This window comes from Colossoma macropomum, unplaced genomic scaffold, assembly GCF_904425465.1.
Source record: "Colossoma macropomum unplaced genomic scaffold, Colossoma_macropomum, whole genome shotgun sequence".
Classification (NCBI taxonomy): domain Eukaryota; kingdom Metazoa; phylum Chordata; class Actinopteri; order Characiformes; family Serrasalmidae; genus Colossoma; species Colossoma macropomum.
The window spans coordinates 25,155,944-25,176,150 of NW_023494802.1; the positions used below are offsets into that span (position 1 = coordinate 25,155,944).

Here is a 20,207-nt window from a genome sequence, read left to right on the forward strand (position 1 = left end):
TCATCATTCCTCAGCTGCTGCAGCGATGCCATTCTTCACACTCAACAATCTTCAATCTTTCTTTCTGTTACCCTCATAAACCATTTAGCTTCTACATGTTTGACGTCACATCACCTCCTGAGTGACCATCTCAGCTTTTCTCAATACACTGTATGTCCAAAAGTTTAATTCTCTCCTTTAATGAGAGAATTCATCTATTTTGAGGAGGCAATAGTATGGGACACTCTGGAGCAGCCTAAGGTCTCCATGTCCAATGCCAAGCGTGGGCTAGAGGGGTATAAAGACCCCCAGCACTGGGCTGTGGAGCAGTGGAGCTGCGTTCTCTGGAGTGATGGAGCTCCATCCAATACGTTTTTGATGAGTTGGAGTGCTCCAGAACTGACCATTCAACATCAGTACCTGACCTCACTAATGCTCTATCAAATCCTCACAGGAATGTTCCAACATCTAGAAGCTTTCCCAGAAGAGTAGAGGCTGTTACTGCAGCACAGACTCGCTATTAATACAAAGAGAAACACTGGAGTCTACAGACTTTTGGACATACATTCAGGAAATAATATTACTGTCCAAACAAAACGTTTAGGCCTGTGTCCTTAATAGTCTCTGAGATTTAGAGGCTTTAAAAAAAATGCATCTGGACTTATTTTTTTGCCTAAAGGGCCCATATCATGGAAAACTGAATTTTACCCCTTTTTTCCCAAATAAGAGATTGATGTAGTATGTAAACACAGGTTTGGTAAATGAACTACAAAAAACAGCCCATTCTAAATAAACTGTTTTGTGACATCATAAAAGTAGATGCACCCACACTGAAGTTAGACAAAGTGTTTCAGTGTAGACTGCTCTTTGAGTTAAGCACAACAGAGAGCCACAAATCACATCTACATAGATCAATCTATCAATTATATAGATTATATCAATTTTATAGATTATATCTATGTAACTACATAGATTATATACACTGCTCAAAAAAATAAAGGGAACACTCAAATAACACATCCTAGATCTGAATGAATGAAATATTCTCATTGAATACTTTGTTCTGTACAAAGTTGAATGTGCTGACAACAAAATCACACAAAAATCATCAATGGAAATCGAATTTATTAACCAATGGAAGCCTGGATTTGGAGTCACACACAAAATTAAAGTGGAAAAACACACTACAGGCTGATCCAACTTTGATGTAATGTCCTTAAAACAAGTCAAAATGAGGCTCAGTATTGTGTGTGGCCTCCACGTGCCTGTATGACCTCCCTACAACGCCTGGGCATGCTCCTGATGAGGTGGCGGATGGTCTCCCGAGGGATCTCCTCCCAGACCTGGACTAAGGCATCCGCCAACTCCTGGACAGTCTGTGGTGCAACGTGACGTTGGTGGATGGAGCGAGACATGATGTCCCAGATGTGCTCAATCGGATTCAGGCCTGGGGAACGGGCGGGCCAGTCCATAGCTTCAATGCCTTCATCTTGCAGGAACTGCTGACACACTCCAGCCACATGAGGTCTAGCATTGTCCTGCATTAGGAGGAACCCAGGGCCAACCGCACCAGCATATGGTCTCACAAGGGGTCTGAGGATCTCATCTCGGTACCTAATGGCAGTCAGGCTACCTCTGGCGAGCACATGGAGGGCTGTGCGGCCCTCCAAAGAAATGCCACCCCACACCATTACCAACCCACTGCCAAACCGGTCATGCTGAAGGATGTTGCAGGCAGCAGATCGCTCTCCACGGCGTCTCCAGACTCTGTCACGTCGGTCACGTGTGCTCAGTGTGAACCTGCTTTCATCTGTGAAGAGCACAGGGCACCAGTGGCGAATTTGCCAATCCTGGTGTTCTCTGGCAAATGCCAAGCGTCCTGCACGGTGTTGGGCTGTGAGCACAACCCCCATCTGTGGATGTCGGGCCCTCATACCATCCTCATGGAGTCGGTTTCTAACCGTTTGTGCAGACACATGCACATTTGTGGCCTGCTGGAGATCATTTTGCAGGGCTCTGGCAGTGCTCTTCCTGTTCCTCCTTGCACAAAGGTGGAGGTAGCAGTCCTGCTGCTGGGTTGTTGCCCTCCTACGGCCTCCTCCACGTCTCCTGGTGTACTGGCCTGTCTCCTGGTAGTGCCTCCAGGCTCTGGACACTACACTAACAGACACAGCAAACCCTCTTGCCACAGCTCGCATTGGTGTGCCATCCTGGATGAGCTGCACTACCTGAGCCACTTGTGTGGGTTGTAGAGTCCGTCTCATGCTACCACGAGTGTGAAAGCACCACCAACATTCAAAAGTGACCAAAACATCAGCCAGAAAGCATAGGTACTGAGAAGTGGTCTGTGGTCCCCACCTGCAGAACCACTCCTTTATTGAGTGTGTCTTGCTAATCGCCAATGATTTCCACCTGTTGTCTATTCCATTTGCACAACAGCATGTGAAATTGATTGTCAATCAGTGTTGCTTCCTAAGTGGACAGTTTGATTTCACAGAAGTTTGATTTACTTGGAGTTATATTGTGTTGTTTAAGTGTTCCCTTTATTTTTTTGAGCAGTGTAGTTACATAGATATACAATTCTAAATGGACAAAAAGAGAATGGTCAGGTAAAACTTATGATTATTTTGATTATTAATTATTAGATAACAAATATTACAAGTGGACCACTGTGAATATATAAAATGCAGAAAATGAGATCCTCTCTGTATGGCTGCCCTATATTGTGCCTCATTCAAATAGCAGTCTGGGCTGAAATGTTGTTTCTGCAGCTTAGTTTACATTTATGGACTGGAGAGTAAATGGTACATTTTGAAACATCTGGTACACATCACATCACACTTCTATTTCCAAAAAGTAGGGAAAATTTGGCTTTTCGGTGATACTACTGCTTTAAGATGTAAACAGAGTCATTCAGAGTGGTTTGGTGTGAAACTTATTGAGTCAGAACTGTTCACAGTGGTGGTGATAGGAACCAGATGTCCACCTCTAAAAGCTCCCTCACTGAAGGTTATTACATGAAATGGTTATAAATACACTGTCTGATGTCTGAGACACTGTTTTTCAATAGTTTTGAGAAGATTTTGGCCTTAAAATCCATTCTTGGTGGAGGGACACATAATATGCAGGGCACTATGAGGCAATATAGACCCCAAAGAAAACTCAGAAGACGTGTAGGTTCACTGGTGGTTTTGGATAGTAAAGAAAATGTCTATATTTGTGTTGTAGTCATGGCGACCCCTGGTTCCCATCACTACCACTGTAAAGAAATCTGAACCATTTCACACCAAACCACTCTGAATGACTAACACTTTAATTATGCAGAAATGTTTAAAAATCTGTGGAATTTTCCTTTAAAGTCAGTCATATAGTACTTTCATATATCACTACTTTCCAAATACATTTTATATACTGTGAAACAAAACGTTAATAAATATAGGTTGGGTTTAAGACAGAGACAACTTTATATTCAGTATATCTATTAACTGAAATGTGCTCATTTCAGTTATATACGTTTTGAAGACATTAAATACAACAACTCATTTAACAGCTCATAAATCTGAGATCTTTATTACTTTAAGGCAAATACCTAATTGGCAAATAGAGTGTTGTAATATGAGTAACACATACTAAAATTTTAAAGATTTGTTCTGAAGCTGTGTGGAAATATAGAGGGCCAAAGTTGCTCCAATGCAGATTTTTAAAAATAGATATTTAGCAAGCTAGAAATTTGTGAACAAGCATTTCTAACTTACGTTTTGGTAGTTAAATTTAGTTTTTAAAGCAAGGAATAATTCCTGAACATTTTATAAATCTAGCATTCACAGTACAAAACTTATCAATGAGTTTTCCATAGCACTCATTATAATGCAAAAATTATGTATACTTATACATTTCTCGGAAACTAACGAAGATACAAGCCTAAAATTTTGCGCACTATATTTTGGGAACGGTGACATTAATCTGAGATGATCAGTCACGAGGCCTCACTAGGTCTGAGGGATTTTTTGAGGAAAATCCAGGATGGACAACAGATTAAAAACACTTTCATGTCAAATTATTCCTCAACTGATGCAACACTGGGGACATAATCGATGATCCCCCCCTTCCCCTCACACACAGAAACGTGACTAAATTATTAACTAAACATATACAGAGCAGCGCCTGCTAATGTACAGCATCAAATCACCATATTACTTCAGCATAGATGCATATTTAACTCATAGAAGATACAGTTTTGGACTTAGTTCGCATAACTCACTGAAAGAACAAATTCTGACTTTGAACTGACTGTGGGTACAAAACAAGATATTTTGTTATTTGTTATTTAAATTTAAGAAAAACTCATTGTTGCCTGTACATTCTGGGGTAAGAGCATGTTTCTGCCATGTTTTGAGCAAAGTTTGACATTTGACATCAATAAAAATGCAACTGAACGTAACTCATTAGGTAACTACACAACGAATTATGAAGTATGAAACCACTTTTATACAACTGTTACATAAATTGAATCTACAGCAGAATAATTCTAGACTTCTAAGGGTTAATTAGTTAGTTTGTCTTCTGTACATCTTCTGCCCCAAACAGCAAGCAGAAGAACTCATTGAAATGCATCAAATTCCACCAGAAATTAAATAAGCTTATAAAGTATTAATAAAGTGCTGTCAAATCTCTGATAAGCTAATAATAACCCTTTCCCAATACCAACAATCCATCTACACCACAAAAGCTATGTTATGGCAAGTGAAATAACTGTAACTTTAGTGTAAACATTCACTGTTTCCCATTCTCACTACCATTTAAGTTACTTGTATTTTTTATTCACTTAATTATAATTAAATTTGTAATTTTTCAGCCAAAAAATTCTGTCTTTTTTTCTTTTTACTCTTACGTATTTTACTACTACACAGCATCCTGTATGGAGATTCTCCATTGAAAGGAATCTGTTGTCTAGGAACAAACTTAATCCCTGTCCAGGAAACTGATCCCAAAACAGCCTAAAATGTAAAGAAATAGGTTTAATAATAATAATGATAATAATGATAATATTTTAAAAGTCTCTTAGAGAACATTATTAGATACACTGCCAACATTTAAAAGAAAATTCCAGCAATTTTCTAATTTTATGCACAATTCAATACTTGAGATATAATCAGAGTTAACTATTTAATTACGCAGAAATTTTGAAAAGTTGGTGCAGCTCCACTTTATATTGAGTTCATTTGACAACATTTTTTGCAGTGCATCTACAAACAAAAGCACGTCTCAGAAAAACATGCTTAAGAAGCAGCAACATCATTAATCCTACAAGAACTCCATCGAACAGCGTGAAGAAAAGACTCCAGTGAGTTTGTGCAGATTCACTGAACATCCACACGTGTGCTCTGAGAGTGTGTGTGTGTGTGTGTGTGTGGTGTGAGTGACCTGGTTGCTCTCCATCCAGCGGCTGGCCTCCTGTAAGTCATTAAACTCGACGAAGGCGAATCCTCGGCTCTGACCTGGAGACACAGCCGCCGGCCACAACAACAAAACAACAACAACAACAACGCAGTGAGGGGTTAGTGCCTTCACATCCAAACAGAGAGAAAGAGAGAGAGAGAGAGAGAGAGAGAGAGACTTAAAGATATTCTGATCACGTTTATTGGCCCCCAGTCCCAATTCCAGTCATTTAAATATTGATCCTGAATATCAGTAGTTTAGTAGCTAATACAGCTCTATAGCGCACTGTCCTCCACAGGCTCCGCCCACTAATATGTTCTTTCATAGCGATGTGAGAAAAACTCACGTTCAATCCAGTGAGAAACTTGGTTTTTGCAGTGCATATCAAATCTTAAAAAAGATGCTCCAAAAATAAACACATTCCAGCTGGACCGTGTTATTGCAGGCAATCAAAAATATATAACTAACACTTTAAAAAAGATGGTTCTTCAAGGGTTCTTTAGTAAAGAAACTGGTTCTATATTGAACCATGAACACTCAAGGAACACTCTGCATGATTACAAAGGATTCTTTGCATTGTGAAAATGGCTCTATATAGCACCAAAAAAAGGGTTCTTCTATTACTACGATGTCAAGCTTCAATTATTCAAGTATCAATTGAAGAACACTTTTTGGTGCTATATAGAACCATTTTCAAAAAGGTTCTATATAAAACCATCTACAGCACATTCTCCATCAATCTGAAGAACAATTTCATGATGTAAAGAACCATTTAATCATGCTAAGGGTGTAAGTGTTCATGGTTTAACCATTTAATCATGCTAAGGGTGTGAGTGTTCATGGTTTAACCATTTAATCATGCTAAGGGTGTGAGTGCTCATGGTTTAACCATTTAATCATGCTAAGCTTTGAGTGTTCATGGTTCTATAGAAAACCATTTTCCTTTACTAAAGAACGCCTCAGGAACCATCTGTGAACTCAACTAAAAACACTTTTTGTAAGATGTTTAAACTGATGTAGTTGATAAATCTTACAACAAAACTTCAATAATGACACTGACAGCTTTTTGAAGTACAATTCTTAGAGAACTTATATTTTCAGAAGCTCATGCTACTTTTTTGGGTCATGAGTCATTTTGATTATCCATTATGTAGTTTCATTTAATTAATTTACTTCTTGAAATGTTTTGGCTTATTTTGTCCATAGACAGAACAAATGATGTCCTGCAGTCTATGTGTGGCTGGTTTAATCATGTTTTGGCAAAATATGGCCAGTTTAACTAGTCTAAAACAGTGGCACTGCAGATATTACAAGCTACTGCAGGTCTGTTTAATCTTCTATGAAATATTTTCACACTACCGACATTTAGAGCATTTTATGAAAACGAAAACTTTGCCGCTGCAGGTGGTGGATAACGTCTGTTTATATCACCTTTACAACAGTGGAGAAAAAACAGCACAGTGAGTTAAACAGGCTGAAAGGATCTGGTTTGTTATAGCCGAGATACAGTGTCTATGAGAGAATGAGGGGAAAAAGAGAGAGAAAGAGGATGGAATGGACAGACAGAGATCTGACCACTCGTACTGTGCACTGCTTTAGTGCATTGCTTTGTTAACTGCGTGTTATTAGGGCACAAATTACTCAGTTAATTTAAAAACACAGACACACAAAACACACAATAAACAACTTCACATGATCCATCAGATTACTCATATTTGCATAAAGTGGCACAATGAAAATATAAGACTGGGACAAATATTTGTAATTAAATTTGCAATGTCCTTCGGAATTAATACAGTTTCTATCTACCTTTCTAACTATCCATGTCAACACTGTCATACCAAAGTCTAGTATTTCTGAATAGGTAACATATTATAACTAACAAAATGTTAATTCAGAGTAATTTTGAACCATTTCACTGGTGTTTTAAAGGACAGCTGGTGTTTCCAAATGGACATGGCTTGACAGTCTTGACACTGACAATATTTTAATACTTGTTTAAACAATTAACAGTCTGCACAAGTCAATAAACAATGTAAAAATTTTTAATATTTTGCTTAGAAATTCCAATAATTTCTGTAGCAGTTATATTACCATTTCATCTTTATTTCAATGAAACAATTTGACAATATTACTATCATTACAAGCTTTTGTAATGATAGTAATCACAGTAGTAATGACTTTTAATCCATGTGTAATCACCAAAGGTCTCCTTACTATCTCAGATTTGTTTAACATTTTCAGGAAATAATGTCACCGTACCCAGCAGATAGTGTGCAAATTTCAGGCTTGCATCTTCATCTGTTTCTGAGATTTAGAGGTTTTAAAAAGTGGGTGCCTTGAAATTCACCTTAGAACTGCTAAATTTGATAAGCCGCAACTTTTGAACTATTGACAATATGCATAAAATTGTCAGGGATTATTCTTAGGTTTAAGGTATCTATTCGCAATTTTTACGGTTTCCATAGTTTTTTCCCCATTGGAGCAACTCTGGCCTTACTGAAGTCAGTTTTAGTATTTATTCATCATATCCCAGTAACCTCTTGCCAATTTGGCATTATTCTCAAAGTAATAAAGGTTTCTGCTGTTAAAAATCTAAGTATCTACATTTTAAATGCATATTACTCTGACTTAAACTGCTTTTAAAAAGGAATATTAGAATTGAAAAATACACCAAATATGAAAATGGTGTCTTGAGAACACATTTTAATGCACAAAATTAGGGTCACTCTTTAAGGCCTCTATATTTCGATTGGGCCAACAGATGATGTCGTAACCCATCGTCGATGGCTGACATCACAATGCTGAAGCATGATGTAGATCACTAGGTTTCACTAATTACTCACACTAATAAAGTCATTTCATTTAAACTCTTTGTGTTTACACTGAGAGTCTGATTCAGGCAGAGAACCATAAAGCAGAGCCATCACACAGCAAAGTCTAATGTATAAATCTGTTTTTAAACCAGCACTTCAATAATGCTTCTTGTGTTTTTATCATGGTAGCTACTAGCTATATTAGCATCAAGCTAGCGGGGTTAGCTCAGCGCTGTTTGGGATTTTTGTGTCAGCTCTAGTTTAACTACAGACATTTTAAGCCCATAACAGGCATGTAAGTAACACTATTTACTTTGTGTCACTATTTTAAAGTAATGCTTTATTTAAAGGCTTTTTATTTAAAGGGTTTTTAAGGCTCTTTAAGTCTGTCTTTTGTTATTGTAGCATTAGCCTGTTAGCCAGCTAGCTTTCTGCTACCTGCTCAGCCTGCTAGTGAGGGCAGAACCCAGTTCTAAAGAGAATATAACGTGTAAAATTATCTAAAGAGAGTCTGGAGCAAACAGTGATGTTTAACAGACAGTTTATCATCTAGTTGCATTTAACAGACACAGATTTCAATGCTAACAACTTTTACTGAGTCATTATGAAGTTGAAGCTCTGTGCTTTTTATGCTTGTAGTGCTGCTGTAATTTCCTCTTCACTTGGCTATACTGACTGTGGCAAAGTGCACGTTGTCTGAGAACAATTAGACAAAACAATAACTTAAAAATTGGCACATTTTCTTCGGCTTCTCTGAAACTGGTAACGAACAATACTTCTGTTCCCCAACAGAATATTTCAGCCATAATCGCGAAACACAGAAGGTCACCTGAAAAATAAAGTAGATACAGAGGAATACAAGGATACAGAGGAAAGACTAACGAAGAGTAATGAAGAGCTTGGAATTTTCTGCTAAGCACACTGGCCCACACTCATCAAAGTTGAGTAGAAATGGGTGCAGATTAGACCAGCCAAAACAACACACGCTCGCATACGAGTACCTTATTTACGTTGCATCTGCAACAGACACATCCCAATTTACACTTATATTGATACTACTTACATAAAGCACACCGTAATTCATGCAGATGTTTTTTCGTCAGTGATGTCTGGGTTCAAGTAAGAGGTGCACTGCCCCACCTACTGGCCAGAGCTTAGACACCTTTAAATAATTAAAATTACAACAATTGAGCCCCGCCAATGAATTTTTTTTGTCCGATCAGTAATTTTGTTTTCTATTTCATTTTATATCACCTTTTACATTAAAAAAACAAATTATGCTTTGTTTATGCTGTAGTGATTCCTTTATCTTAAATACAGGACATCAAACAATGCCAAGCCATTTTTATGATTACCCTGTTACCCTGTTTTCATTGAAAAAAATAAAAATGTGAAAAGAACAAAATGTTGTAGCCATAATGCAGCATATGAGTCTCTTCTATACTGGATGTGCTCTGTTTGGTGTTTTAGGGAGGGAGTTATTTACTGTATCAGTTGATAAAGTTTTTAAATGGAATGCATATTCACAACATTGCCACTGTTGATATTATTGATGTAAGTGACGATAATGCTGATAAACTTTGATGAAAAAGAGCCGACGCCTTTAATTCCTGAAAATATTAACCTGAGATGATCAATGGGGAACTTTTTCTGAAACCTGGTGACCTGAGGTGAATCCGCCAATTTTTTAATGTATTTATATAAGCCGACAAGCTTTCAAGTTGTAAAAATAATAATAATACATTTTAGTTTGCTGTGAAATACAAAAAGTTGAGGGAAACTGTCAGAACAGAAACATAAGACAGATAGTCATATAATTTTATGAGTTAAGCCATTACTCATGAGTGTGGACATGAGAAATGAATTCTAAATATCTACTCGGTCTGACCATGCTGGGTTGAGGCAAATGAACTAAATCAAAACTTGACTGTATGTTTTAAATTACACCAATACCTGGAACAACCTGTCCAGACAATATGACATTTAGGCCACATAATCAGTCATTAATAGAGCTATTATTCTAAAAAAGCAGCTTACTCACTTCCACCTTGACCTCATTTACAATAAAATTAGTGTTAATTTTAACAGAGAAGACGAGGTGGGCTATAAAAGTCCAAAAATAAACTCTCATGCTGAACCTTAAAGTGTCTGAGCTGATCACGCTGATTACACATGAAGTAATTGCAAATCAAAACACAGTCACAGATAAGCTGCTAACACACTGCAGTCCCAGATTCTGCAACAATACTTACACACAACTCTCCTCTGTCGTCTCTGGGATGTACAGTTGGAGGCATGAGTGGAAATGTGAGTCTGTACAGTGGAAAATGTAGCGTGTCTATAGGGTTGTATACAAAAGTTTGAATTGGTCAAATTCCATGTTCAGTTGATTTTCTTTGTGAAAATAAGTTAACACATCCTGTTCATGTTAACTGCTGTTTATTTACTGAAATTAACATATAGGGGAAAAATAAAACATACAATGTGGATTGTGCAAAAGTTTATATTTTGTGTCTTTTTTCCATTATGTTACACTCAGCAAATAAACAGAAACTGTGCATTAAAATTTGCAGAAAAATGCCATATTTATCTGTAGAGGATGTGTTAACATTTTCCCTAAAATCAACAAAACATCTGAAATTTGACCAGGAGTGTTCAAACTTTTGCCTAGCAGGTAAGGTGGATACCTGGCACGAACTTATGATGTATTCAACTAAACCAGCTCAAATTTATTTACTTCACATTTTCCACATATTAACAATAACCTGGTATGTAAAGGTCTTTGCTGATAACATCTACTGTAGGATATAAGGTTTGTGCCTTAAATAAAACTAAGCTTTCAAATACTAAAAAGAGATCGCAATAAGAGAGTACCCGACTATTCAAATTACGCGGGCCAGCTCTAAATATTACTATAATCCACCAGAACAGGAAAGTCTGTGGAAGAATTTTAAGTTGGCTTGACAAAGCCATGTAGAAACACTGAAGATAAAGAACCTGACGGAGTTGTAGACAGCTGTACAACTTTATTGTTTATATAGTTTTTCCAGGTGGTTGCTAAGCTGTTGCCAGGCAGTTGCTATGGCATTCCAGCTGGTTATTAGGCCATGGCAGATACTAGGTGCTTCCTAGGTCACTGCTATGGTACTGACAGCATTGATAAGTGGTTGCTAAGGTTTCTGTGGTGGTTGCTATAGTGTTTCAGGTTGCTGCCAGGATTTTGCTACGTGGTTGTTATGTTATCCTGGTTAATAACTAAAATGTTGCTAGATTGTTGCTGCAGTATCTTGGGTGGTTGCTGGGTGGTTGCTAAGTGGTTGCTAAGGTTTCTGAGGTGGCTGCTTCAGGTTGTTGCTGGGATGTTCCTAGCTGGTTGCTAAGGCGTTGCTAGATTGTTGCTATGCTACCTTGGGTGGTTGCTAGGTGTTTGCTATGGTGTTGCAGTGATTCCATGGGTATTGTTAGGTGGTTGTTAGGCAGTTGCTATGGTATCTCAAGTGGTTACTATGGTACTGCAGGTGAATGCGTAATTACTATGGATTCTCTGATTGCTGCTGTTGCTATGTGTTTGCTATGGCATCTGTGGTGGCCGCTAGGGTGCACTACTGTATCCCAAGAGTTTACTAGTAACTATGCAAATTTGTATGTAATGTATGTGTTCATTGTGACATAATTTGCAGCAGTTGGATGTGAGTTTTCACAATCTGAACAATCTGGCATTTATTTCCTCTGGGAAAAAATCGTCTTTGAACGAATGCTGTACAAAAACTGTATGTCCGATTTTTAAAAAGCATAAGCTCACTACTTGGCTATAGAATCTATGATTATGCAAATTTTGGTGGTTTCAGCTAGAAAGCTGAAAGAAAGTGTATATTTTCAGTGCAGAATAATAATACGTTTAAAACGAAGAACAGTAAGCTGACTTTGTCAAGCCAAATTAATTATAGTAGACTAAATACACTATGATACTGCAAAATGATGCAGTTGAACTGGCATCTTTATATCAATGCACTGATGCATTTCTATCCCCAGTGTACACTGTGTGAGTGTATGTGTGCAGATAAACCCCAGTACGTTCTGCATCATTACTCAGTGACTGAGTTGAATGTATGCATGTGTGGGCACCTGTTCTTTTGTTTTGGACGTGACTGACAGCTCAGCAGTGGGTGAAAGAAGTGGCAGAAAGAAGAGAGAGAACAGACGAGTGTTTTTCGAGCACTGACAGCACACTGAGCAGGCCTACGGTTATCAAAAGCATCAAACCTACTGATGGCATAAACCTCTACCCTCACTAGGCATTGAAGAGCGAAGAGGGAGAAACACTGACTGGAAGTGAGCGGCAGAAACAGAGAGAGGAGGAATCGGAGGAGGGAGGGAGCAGTTTTTAAGGGATGAGTGTAGAAGAGGTAGATAGTGTTGGGGTAACTGAAGGCCCCACTTGAAGAATGAACTCACCTGAAGATTTATTCCTCATGAGACGCACTTCTCGTGGCTGGACTCCCTGCTGCTGCAGCTGGGCCCGAATCTACACAGAGAAAGTACATTGAACTGATGACTGAACTACACACTATTAGCAGAAAGGGTTCTCTGTAGAGTTCTTTGTTTCATAGCAACTGTGGAAACCTGTTTGGTGCCATTCAGAACTATTTAAAAAGGATTCATTAAAGAAAGTTCTGGTTTCCCATGGTAAAGAGGAACAGTTTGATCATTCAAAGAATGATTAATGCATTGAGGTGGATCTTTTAGTGTTTATCGTTCTATAAAGAACCACCATCTTTAGTAAAGAACTCTATAAAAAAGCTTTTTTAAGAACGTACTATCCACATTATTCCTGCACTGGTGAAGCTTTGAGTGGCTCACTTCTGGCAAAGCGTAGCCAGACAATAAGTTAAATGCTAACAACTTTTTAACACGATATAAATATGTAAATAAATAACTGTACATAATCTTTACTGCTGGGATGCGTGAATCCTTGTGTGCTGATTTAATCAGATGATTCTATTTATAGCCTACACCAGGGGTACCTAAGCTGGGAGTCCCGATGTGGTTTCAGAGAGGTCGCAAGAGAGGTGGCCTTATAAAATACAGAGAAAATAATTTAGACGGGTGCCTGACGAAAATGCCACTTGAATGGGAAAGAATGTGAAGATATGAGAAATTAATCTGTCAGCGTTAAATTTTGCTTTGTGCTGAGGTGAACCTTAACCCCACAAACCTCTGAAGTGTCAGCCAACAGAAAACAAGCTGGTGCTTCTTATGTGAATCTTAACTAAACATCTTACTGTCATATTATGATATTACATTTTTGACATTTGCCAAGTGTTTTGAAAACAAATAATGAAAAATAATGAATAATAATGAATAATGAAATATTCCCAAGTCTGTCCTATGATGCTGAGGTACCTCAGGGCTCTACTGAAGGACCATTATTATTGTTTGATGTTAAAGTATTGATAAAGCCATGGTAAAGTTCTTTGTAATGTATGTATAAAAAAACAAGCTGTGATAAAAAAAAACAAAAAACAAAAAACATATAATGGACAGTGCAACCAGATAGAAAAGAAACTCATGTTTACACTTGAATCTTAATATATTATACATATATATTTTTTATACAACTCATTTGCAAACCCTGTAAGCAATAATGTGTATGTCTCTGGTGAAAGGCTTTTAAAAAGTACCTGATTTTAAACATTTACATATTACGCTTAATTCTAATATAAAACCAATGATAACTAAAGCAAACGTAAGATTAAATTAGGACCAGTTTCTCAGACCCAGATTAAGCCTAAACCAACACTAACAACAATAAAAGTGACAGAAAACCCACGTGTGAAGGCCGGTGTAAACTGGGCAGAGCATTTCTTAGCCTGTACCTCATTGACGGTGGCATTTGGAGGCAGCATCCTGAGCATGATGATGTTGCTGGGTCTCTGGCCCTGTTCTCCCTCAGCTCTGTAGTCCTGATCCCGAAGCTCTGCCTCCTCTGGTCCGGACTCCGCCCCTGCTGGGTACGCACTCTCTCCAGCTTCATCCCTCGCTCCAGACTGCTGCTGGGGACAGAAACCCTGGAGCAAAAACAGGACACACATTAAATATGACACTGCCAGCTTGTTCCAGTGGTTCAGAGGCCACTATATTAACACCCCCTCAACTTTACCCCAAATGTAATCAGTCAGCCAAGACATGTTTGGTGTCTGAAGTTTGTTTCTGCAGCTTTAGCACTGGTTCTACAAGGCTAATGTAGCTAACAAGCAATAGAAGTGCATACCCCACAAATAAGCATTAGCATTGCCTCAAATCATGTGGAGTTGTTCAGTATCTTTAATAGACTTGAATATGTGGTTTCTGAGACTTACTGTTAACTGTAATCTATAAACATTCACGTTTCAGGATGGCAGCGACTGTGTTTAGCTATGTGATGTTCATTTGTCAGTGCTAACTGGTAGGGTATGAGCAGAGCCGGTTTATGAGGAGCCTGGCCTCTTCCTATTTCCCCTGTTATTTCAAAACCACTGCAAAACAGCCGAGGGCGCCCACGAGCGAGTCATCAATGAATGAGGGTGAATGGAGGTAAACGGCTAAAACAAAAAAGTTAAAATAGTTTCTAATCACTCACCCAGAACTTTCCTTTAATTTTAGAAAGTAAAAGGATGTATTTCACTAAAAAGCACAGAAAACTTACCTGCTTGTTTCCTTTTTTCTACAGCAAATGCGTTTTGGGCAGTACAATGCAAGCATTACTGCCAGTGAGTGCTGACTGGTTGGTAAGCGGAGTAGCCCATTGGCTATTTGTACTCACTCGCATTATGAATGTACATGAGGCGCTGTTTTAAACTTCTATAACTCGAGGTCAGAAGTGTTCAATTTTATACTGTTGTGTGTTCAGGAAATGAATGTATTCTTTCACATTAAAAATGTTTAAGCATTTATAAACTACAATTTTACTCAAATGTTATAAAGATAAACAGGAGAAATGTAAGATATGGGTCTTTAAAGGTTAATTTGGACAGGAGTATGAAATAATGCCATAGTTCATAGTAATTAGGGATTTTAGTATTTTACTCTGTGTAGTCAGTCAGCCAAGACACGATTATTTACCTTTGCACTGGAGCTATGAGGCTAATGTAGCTAAGGTAGCTCATACCCCAGATAACTTGTAGAGAGGACCATTTCCACTCTGTAATGTCTTCTGACAATTTAAAGATGACTGGGTCAACAGAAAATACAAGTCAAAATGACTTAAAATAAAATTTTGTTACATGACATTAAACGTTAAGACCTTTTTTGACTTCTGTAAACCGACTATCCATATCTTGTATAATCTGGAATATATACAGGGTGATTCAAAAAGATTAATCCAATTTCAAAGCGCCATATTTTTACAACCGTGAGGTGCCTAGGGAACAATCACAGACCAGTTGAAAGAGGGGGTCATAGAGTTTCTGACTGTCACTGGAAGATGGCTCCCTTAAGACAGAATTCGTCATAACTGTGCAATGTGATTTTCGTCATCAGTGAACTTCCAACAGCTCAGAGCATTCGTTGTTGGTTCACTGGATGATCACCTGGATGATCTCCAAAATCGCATTGAAAGAGCCGTCAGTACCGTGACACCCGACATGCTCAATCGAGTAAGGGATGAATTTGACTATCGCGTCGATGTTGCCCATACAGCTGGAGGGGGCATATAGAGCACTTGTAAAATTACATAATAAACTTCATGCTCACTTAAACCATTTACAATTTACTGCATTGTTCTGTAATGATTTACAAGTAAAATAAATCATTTTGAAATCGGATGAATCTTTTGAATCACCCTGTATATCAATATTCTATCCACTGCATACCCTGCCTCTCATTTACCTACCTCGGACTCACTAACTGCATATATGGAAATGTGTACAACTGTACATATCACAGCCTTTATTCAATAACTTATATTATAACTTAACATACTTTACTTTTAATGTAAATCAATGAAACCAGAATTCTTTCCAAGTAATTTTGGGCCATTTCTTTTAGTTCATTCATCATAATATTTACACAAAATGTAAAGGGCAACAGGCATTTTCAAATTATGTCAAAACTGAAAAACAACAGAAATGGAGATACAAGGTTTTCTTCCGACAACAGCGATACATTTAGGGTCCAATGTGTGTATATATTTATATTTTGTTTATATATTTTGTGTGTGTATATATATATATGTAGTTCTACAATTACAGACCGTAGTCCATCTGTTTCTCTGCATAATTGTTGGCCCCCTTTACCCTGTTCTTCAGTGGTCAGGACCCCCAAATAAATATATATATATATATATATATATCTTTTTTTTATTATTTAAGTAGTACAAGGGGGCTACGCACCTAAGATCTAAGATCTTCACTCACCTTCACACCTGTGTAAATGTGATGTGACAATAGACTGGATGGGGCTAATCTGCTGTAGGCTGAATAGGTGGATATATGTAAACGCGTTGCTGTTTTTGCAGCTTAGTTTCTATATATGGACAGTGTTATGATCCTTTGGGTATGTGGTGTTTTGTTTTGTGCTTTCTTTTTTGTTCATCACTTTTTCCCCCATAGGGTTAATGTCTGGAAGACTCAGATTGGGTACAGCAGGGGGCGCTCCAGCTACTTATGGGGCAGAGATGCACTGCAGAAGGAGAGGGCTGTTCCAGTGGTCGCATCTGTGTGATCAGCCTCCACTTAACCAGACCAACCACCTGAGGATTTGTTTGTGAATTAATGTGTTAGCGTGTTTGTATGAGTTTGTCTAAAGGCTTGTAAACCTCTCTCTTTGTAAGTAAGGGGGTGAGTGCCCCCATTTTCTTTTGTATATTATTTTCTCCTGGTTTTGGAACAGTGAAGTAGGTTTAAAATTGTAATTTTGTTGTTTTGGATGAGTTTATTTATCCTTTTGGTTTTGGGCATTGAAAGCTAGACTTACAGGCTAGACTTACAAGTACTTTTTTCTACAAGACAGTGCCTTTAACTTGCCCAAGTTAAAAGAAATAAATGTCCATTATTTGTACTATGTGGTGTCTTAGTCTGGCAGTTGATAAACTTTTTATGTACGGCCTTAATTTTCCCCTGGACATTTGAGGTCATAACAACTGTATGGACTGGAGATTAAATAGAGTGTTTTTAAACTTTAACAATGTTTACACACTACATTGAGGTTTCATGAAATGGGCCCTTTAATATTAATACCCAGTGCTCTCACCCTTGTTTGGCCAACACCTCTGGAGTATTTCTCATCTTCACCTCGTCGCCCTGTGCCGTATTCCTCCTGATGGGATGTGCTCATCCCCCCCGCTCGCCCCCATTCTTCTGCATTATCCGATTGGTGTGGAATGTGTTTATCTGTCTGAATCTGCCTGAAAGGCTGGTAGTCCCTCCTGTGTGCCTCGTGTTCAGCCTCAAAGTGATAATCTCTCTCCTCTTGCTGGAATCGTGGGGGCATTCGGGGAGGATCGTACTGGAAGCCTTTCCCTCGCCGGTTGCCATCACCTCCACGGGTTCCCCTCTGTCTGAATCCTCCCCGGTTCTCAGGAAAGTGACCTGCTGGGAAATCTCGCATCCCTCCCACACAGTCATCACGTCCGTGCTGCCGGTCACCGCTCAGGCCATTATCATGCCCGAAGGCTCCGTCCATTCTGTCCTGTCTGTAGCCGCGATAGTCCATGTCCCTGTAATCATGGTCCTCTGCATCTTTGCCATAGCGACCCATTCGGTCCCCGCGGCCGCCCCTGGCAAACAGCAGCAAAGGAAGACAAGGAAGGAGCTCAGAGAGACAGAACTTTACCTCACGTCACATACCTGCTTTAAACCAAACCTGCTGCCTTTAAATCTACTCTTCTCTTGTAATAACACAATTTCTCAGTGCTTGTTGTAATATTGACAAAAGATTATTGAGAAATATTAATAAATTAATACATACAATACTAATATTTACTAACTATTGTTACTGTTTTTATTGCTGATATCAGGCTTAAGAACAGAATAAACCTGTAGTGTTTACAAAACAATAATAATAATAATAATAATAATAATACTTATTATTGATACATTAATGATACTACTCCTACTACCAATAATAATAATGATAATAATAATAATAATTATTATTATTATTATTATTAGTAGTAGTAGTAGTAGTAGTTGTTGTAGTTGTAGTAGTACCAGTAGCATTACAATTTAACAAGTAAGACCCTCCTTACCTCCTCTCATAATCCATGTTCAGAAACTGCTCTGGGTAACGCCCCCTTCTCAGTCAGCCTAATACAGAACAATGTCAAAGCAAAATATCTGTTTAACAAGTCGTTCCAGTTGTAGTTTTGTTAAAAATGAAACCCAGATTTGCAGGATAAAACAGTTCCAGCAGTTTGTATCACCAATTCAAGGCTTTTACTGCTGCGAATTGTCCGTTCCACCTTAAATACTGCAGCAGTTAATCTACGTTCTGGCGCCGATGCCATTCCGTGTGTAACTGCTGCGCCACTTAAGGTGGAACGGAAAATTCGAATAACCAGCCAACTTCTAACGCAGGAACTTTTTACATCTAATACATCTAAACCTGCTTAGGAGCGTATAATACTCCGTGTTTATCTCTAAGCAGAATAACCTGCTGCTGTCAGATAGTCCGTTAAAATGAGAATATAAAACTTTTATTCAGCAGAAAGTCTTGTTAAATTGTTGATCTCTATGTATGTAGCAATTTCATGAAGCTAACCAACGTTAACTAAGCAGACAGCTGTTAGCTAACAAATAACTAACCACTCTCAGATTAATGTGGGGTTGAATTCTGCAGTAACTTCAACAAAAATAACTCATAATTTACTGAGTAATTTATTTATATTATAATTCATATCTTTTCTGACCAGCGTCTCTAAGTTAGCCTAGCTTTTTTTTCGTTTGCTAGCTAATGCTGCTAAGCTAGGTTAGCTTTGCTGGCTAAATAAGGTCACCTAAGACGTCCAGTGGGAAAGAAATGCAATAAATCTCAATTTTCTACGTGTAAAAAGAATGAACATATTTACCTTTATTAAAGCAGACATGTGCAACTGCTGACAGATTATTTAAAACGCTTTTTTGCGTTAGCTTCGCTGCACCGATGCAAATACACGGTGGACCTCTGCTGGGTTGCCAGATCCCTCCAACAGATTCCCCTCTGCATTAAAGGGGAACTCCACCTATTTATAACTGTCTCTACAATCAAATGGTTATGATGCAAACAGTGGTTTGGTGTGAAATGCTCCGTTGTAGAGAAACTTACCAGAACTGTTCACAGTGGTGGTGATAGGAACCAGACGTCCACCTCTAAAAGGCAAGGCAAGTTTATTAAACCACATAAAAAGTAAGAAATGCAATTGCAATTATACTGAAGTCATTTCCAGCACCCTGAGTGAGGAAGAGCACCAAAAGTTACCGCTTTCACCTGTTAAATAGAAGCCATAACTGAAAAAAACCTTACTTCAAAGTAATGCCACCCTTTAAACTGTAATCAGTCAGTGAAAGTGAAATGGTTGTAGAAACTCAGAGTTCTTTACAGCGGTGCTGAGTTTTTAAATGGAATCTTGATAATGGTAAAATAGTGGAAAATCTGAAATAATCAGTTTTCGTTGGGGACTATTGTGCCTCACAGCGCCCTGCATATTATGTATCCCTCCAACATGAATGGAGTTTAAGGCCAAAATGTTCTTAAAATTACCATAAAACAATGTATCAGACATCAGCCGGTGTATTCATAACCATTATATGTCATAACTTCCTGTGAGTGAACTTCTAGAGTTGGACGTCTGGTTCCTATCACCACTACTGTCAACAATTCTGATTCTGATGAGTTTCTCTAGAACAAAGCATTTTACCCCAAACCACTCTGAACAACTCTGATTACATCTTAACTGTAATTTTGCAGAAAAAAAAATTAGCAAAATTTTCTTTCAAGTAGACCACTGACTTCTGACTC

At 38.2% G+C, this 20,207-nt stretch overlaps 1 protein-coding gene across 3 annotated transcripts in view; it reads right to left on the minus strand.

The window, feature by feature from the left end:
* rbm10 (RNA binding motif protein 10) overlaps nt 1-20,207 on the minus strand; it is a 60,206-nt gene that overhangs the window by 29,586 nt on the left and 10,413 nt on the right. For 2 of the 3 annotated variants that reach the window (XM_036591501.1, XM_036591500.1), the window contains exons 1-6: nt 19,279-19,402; nt 18,460-18,517; nt 17,463-17,988; nt 14,111-14,302; nt 12,690-12,759; nt 5,404-5,477 (exon numbers count right to left, since the gene is read on the minus strand). In XM_036591501.1, coding sequence (XP_036447394.1) covers nt 5,404-5,477; nt 12,690-12,759; nt 14,111-14,302; nt 17,463-17,988; nt 18,460-18,476 — 879 coding nt within the window. In that variant the 5' untranslated portion in view covers nt 18,477-18,517; nt 19,279-19,402. Of the gene's footprint in view, nt 1-5,403; nt 5,478-12,689; nt 12,760-14,110; nt 14,303-17,462; nt 17,989-18,459; nt 18,518-19,278; nt 19,403-20,207 lie in introns of those variants that run through there. The other variant, XM_036591502.1, reaches the window with a different exon arrangement.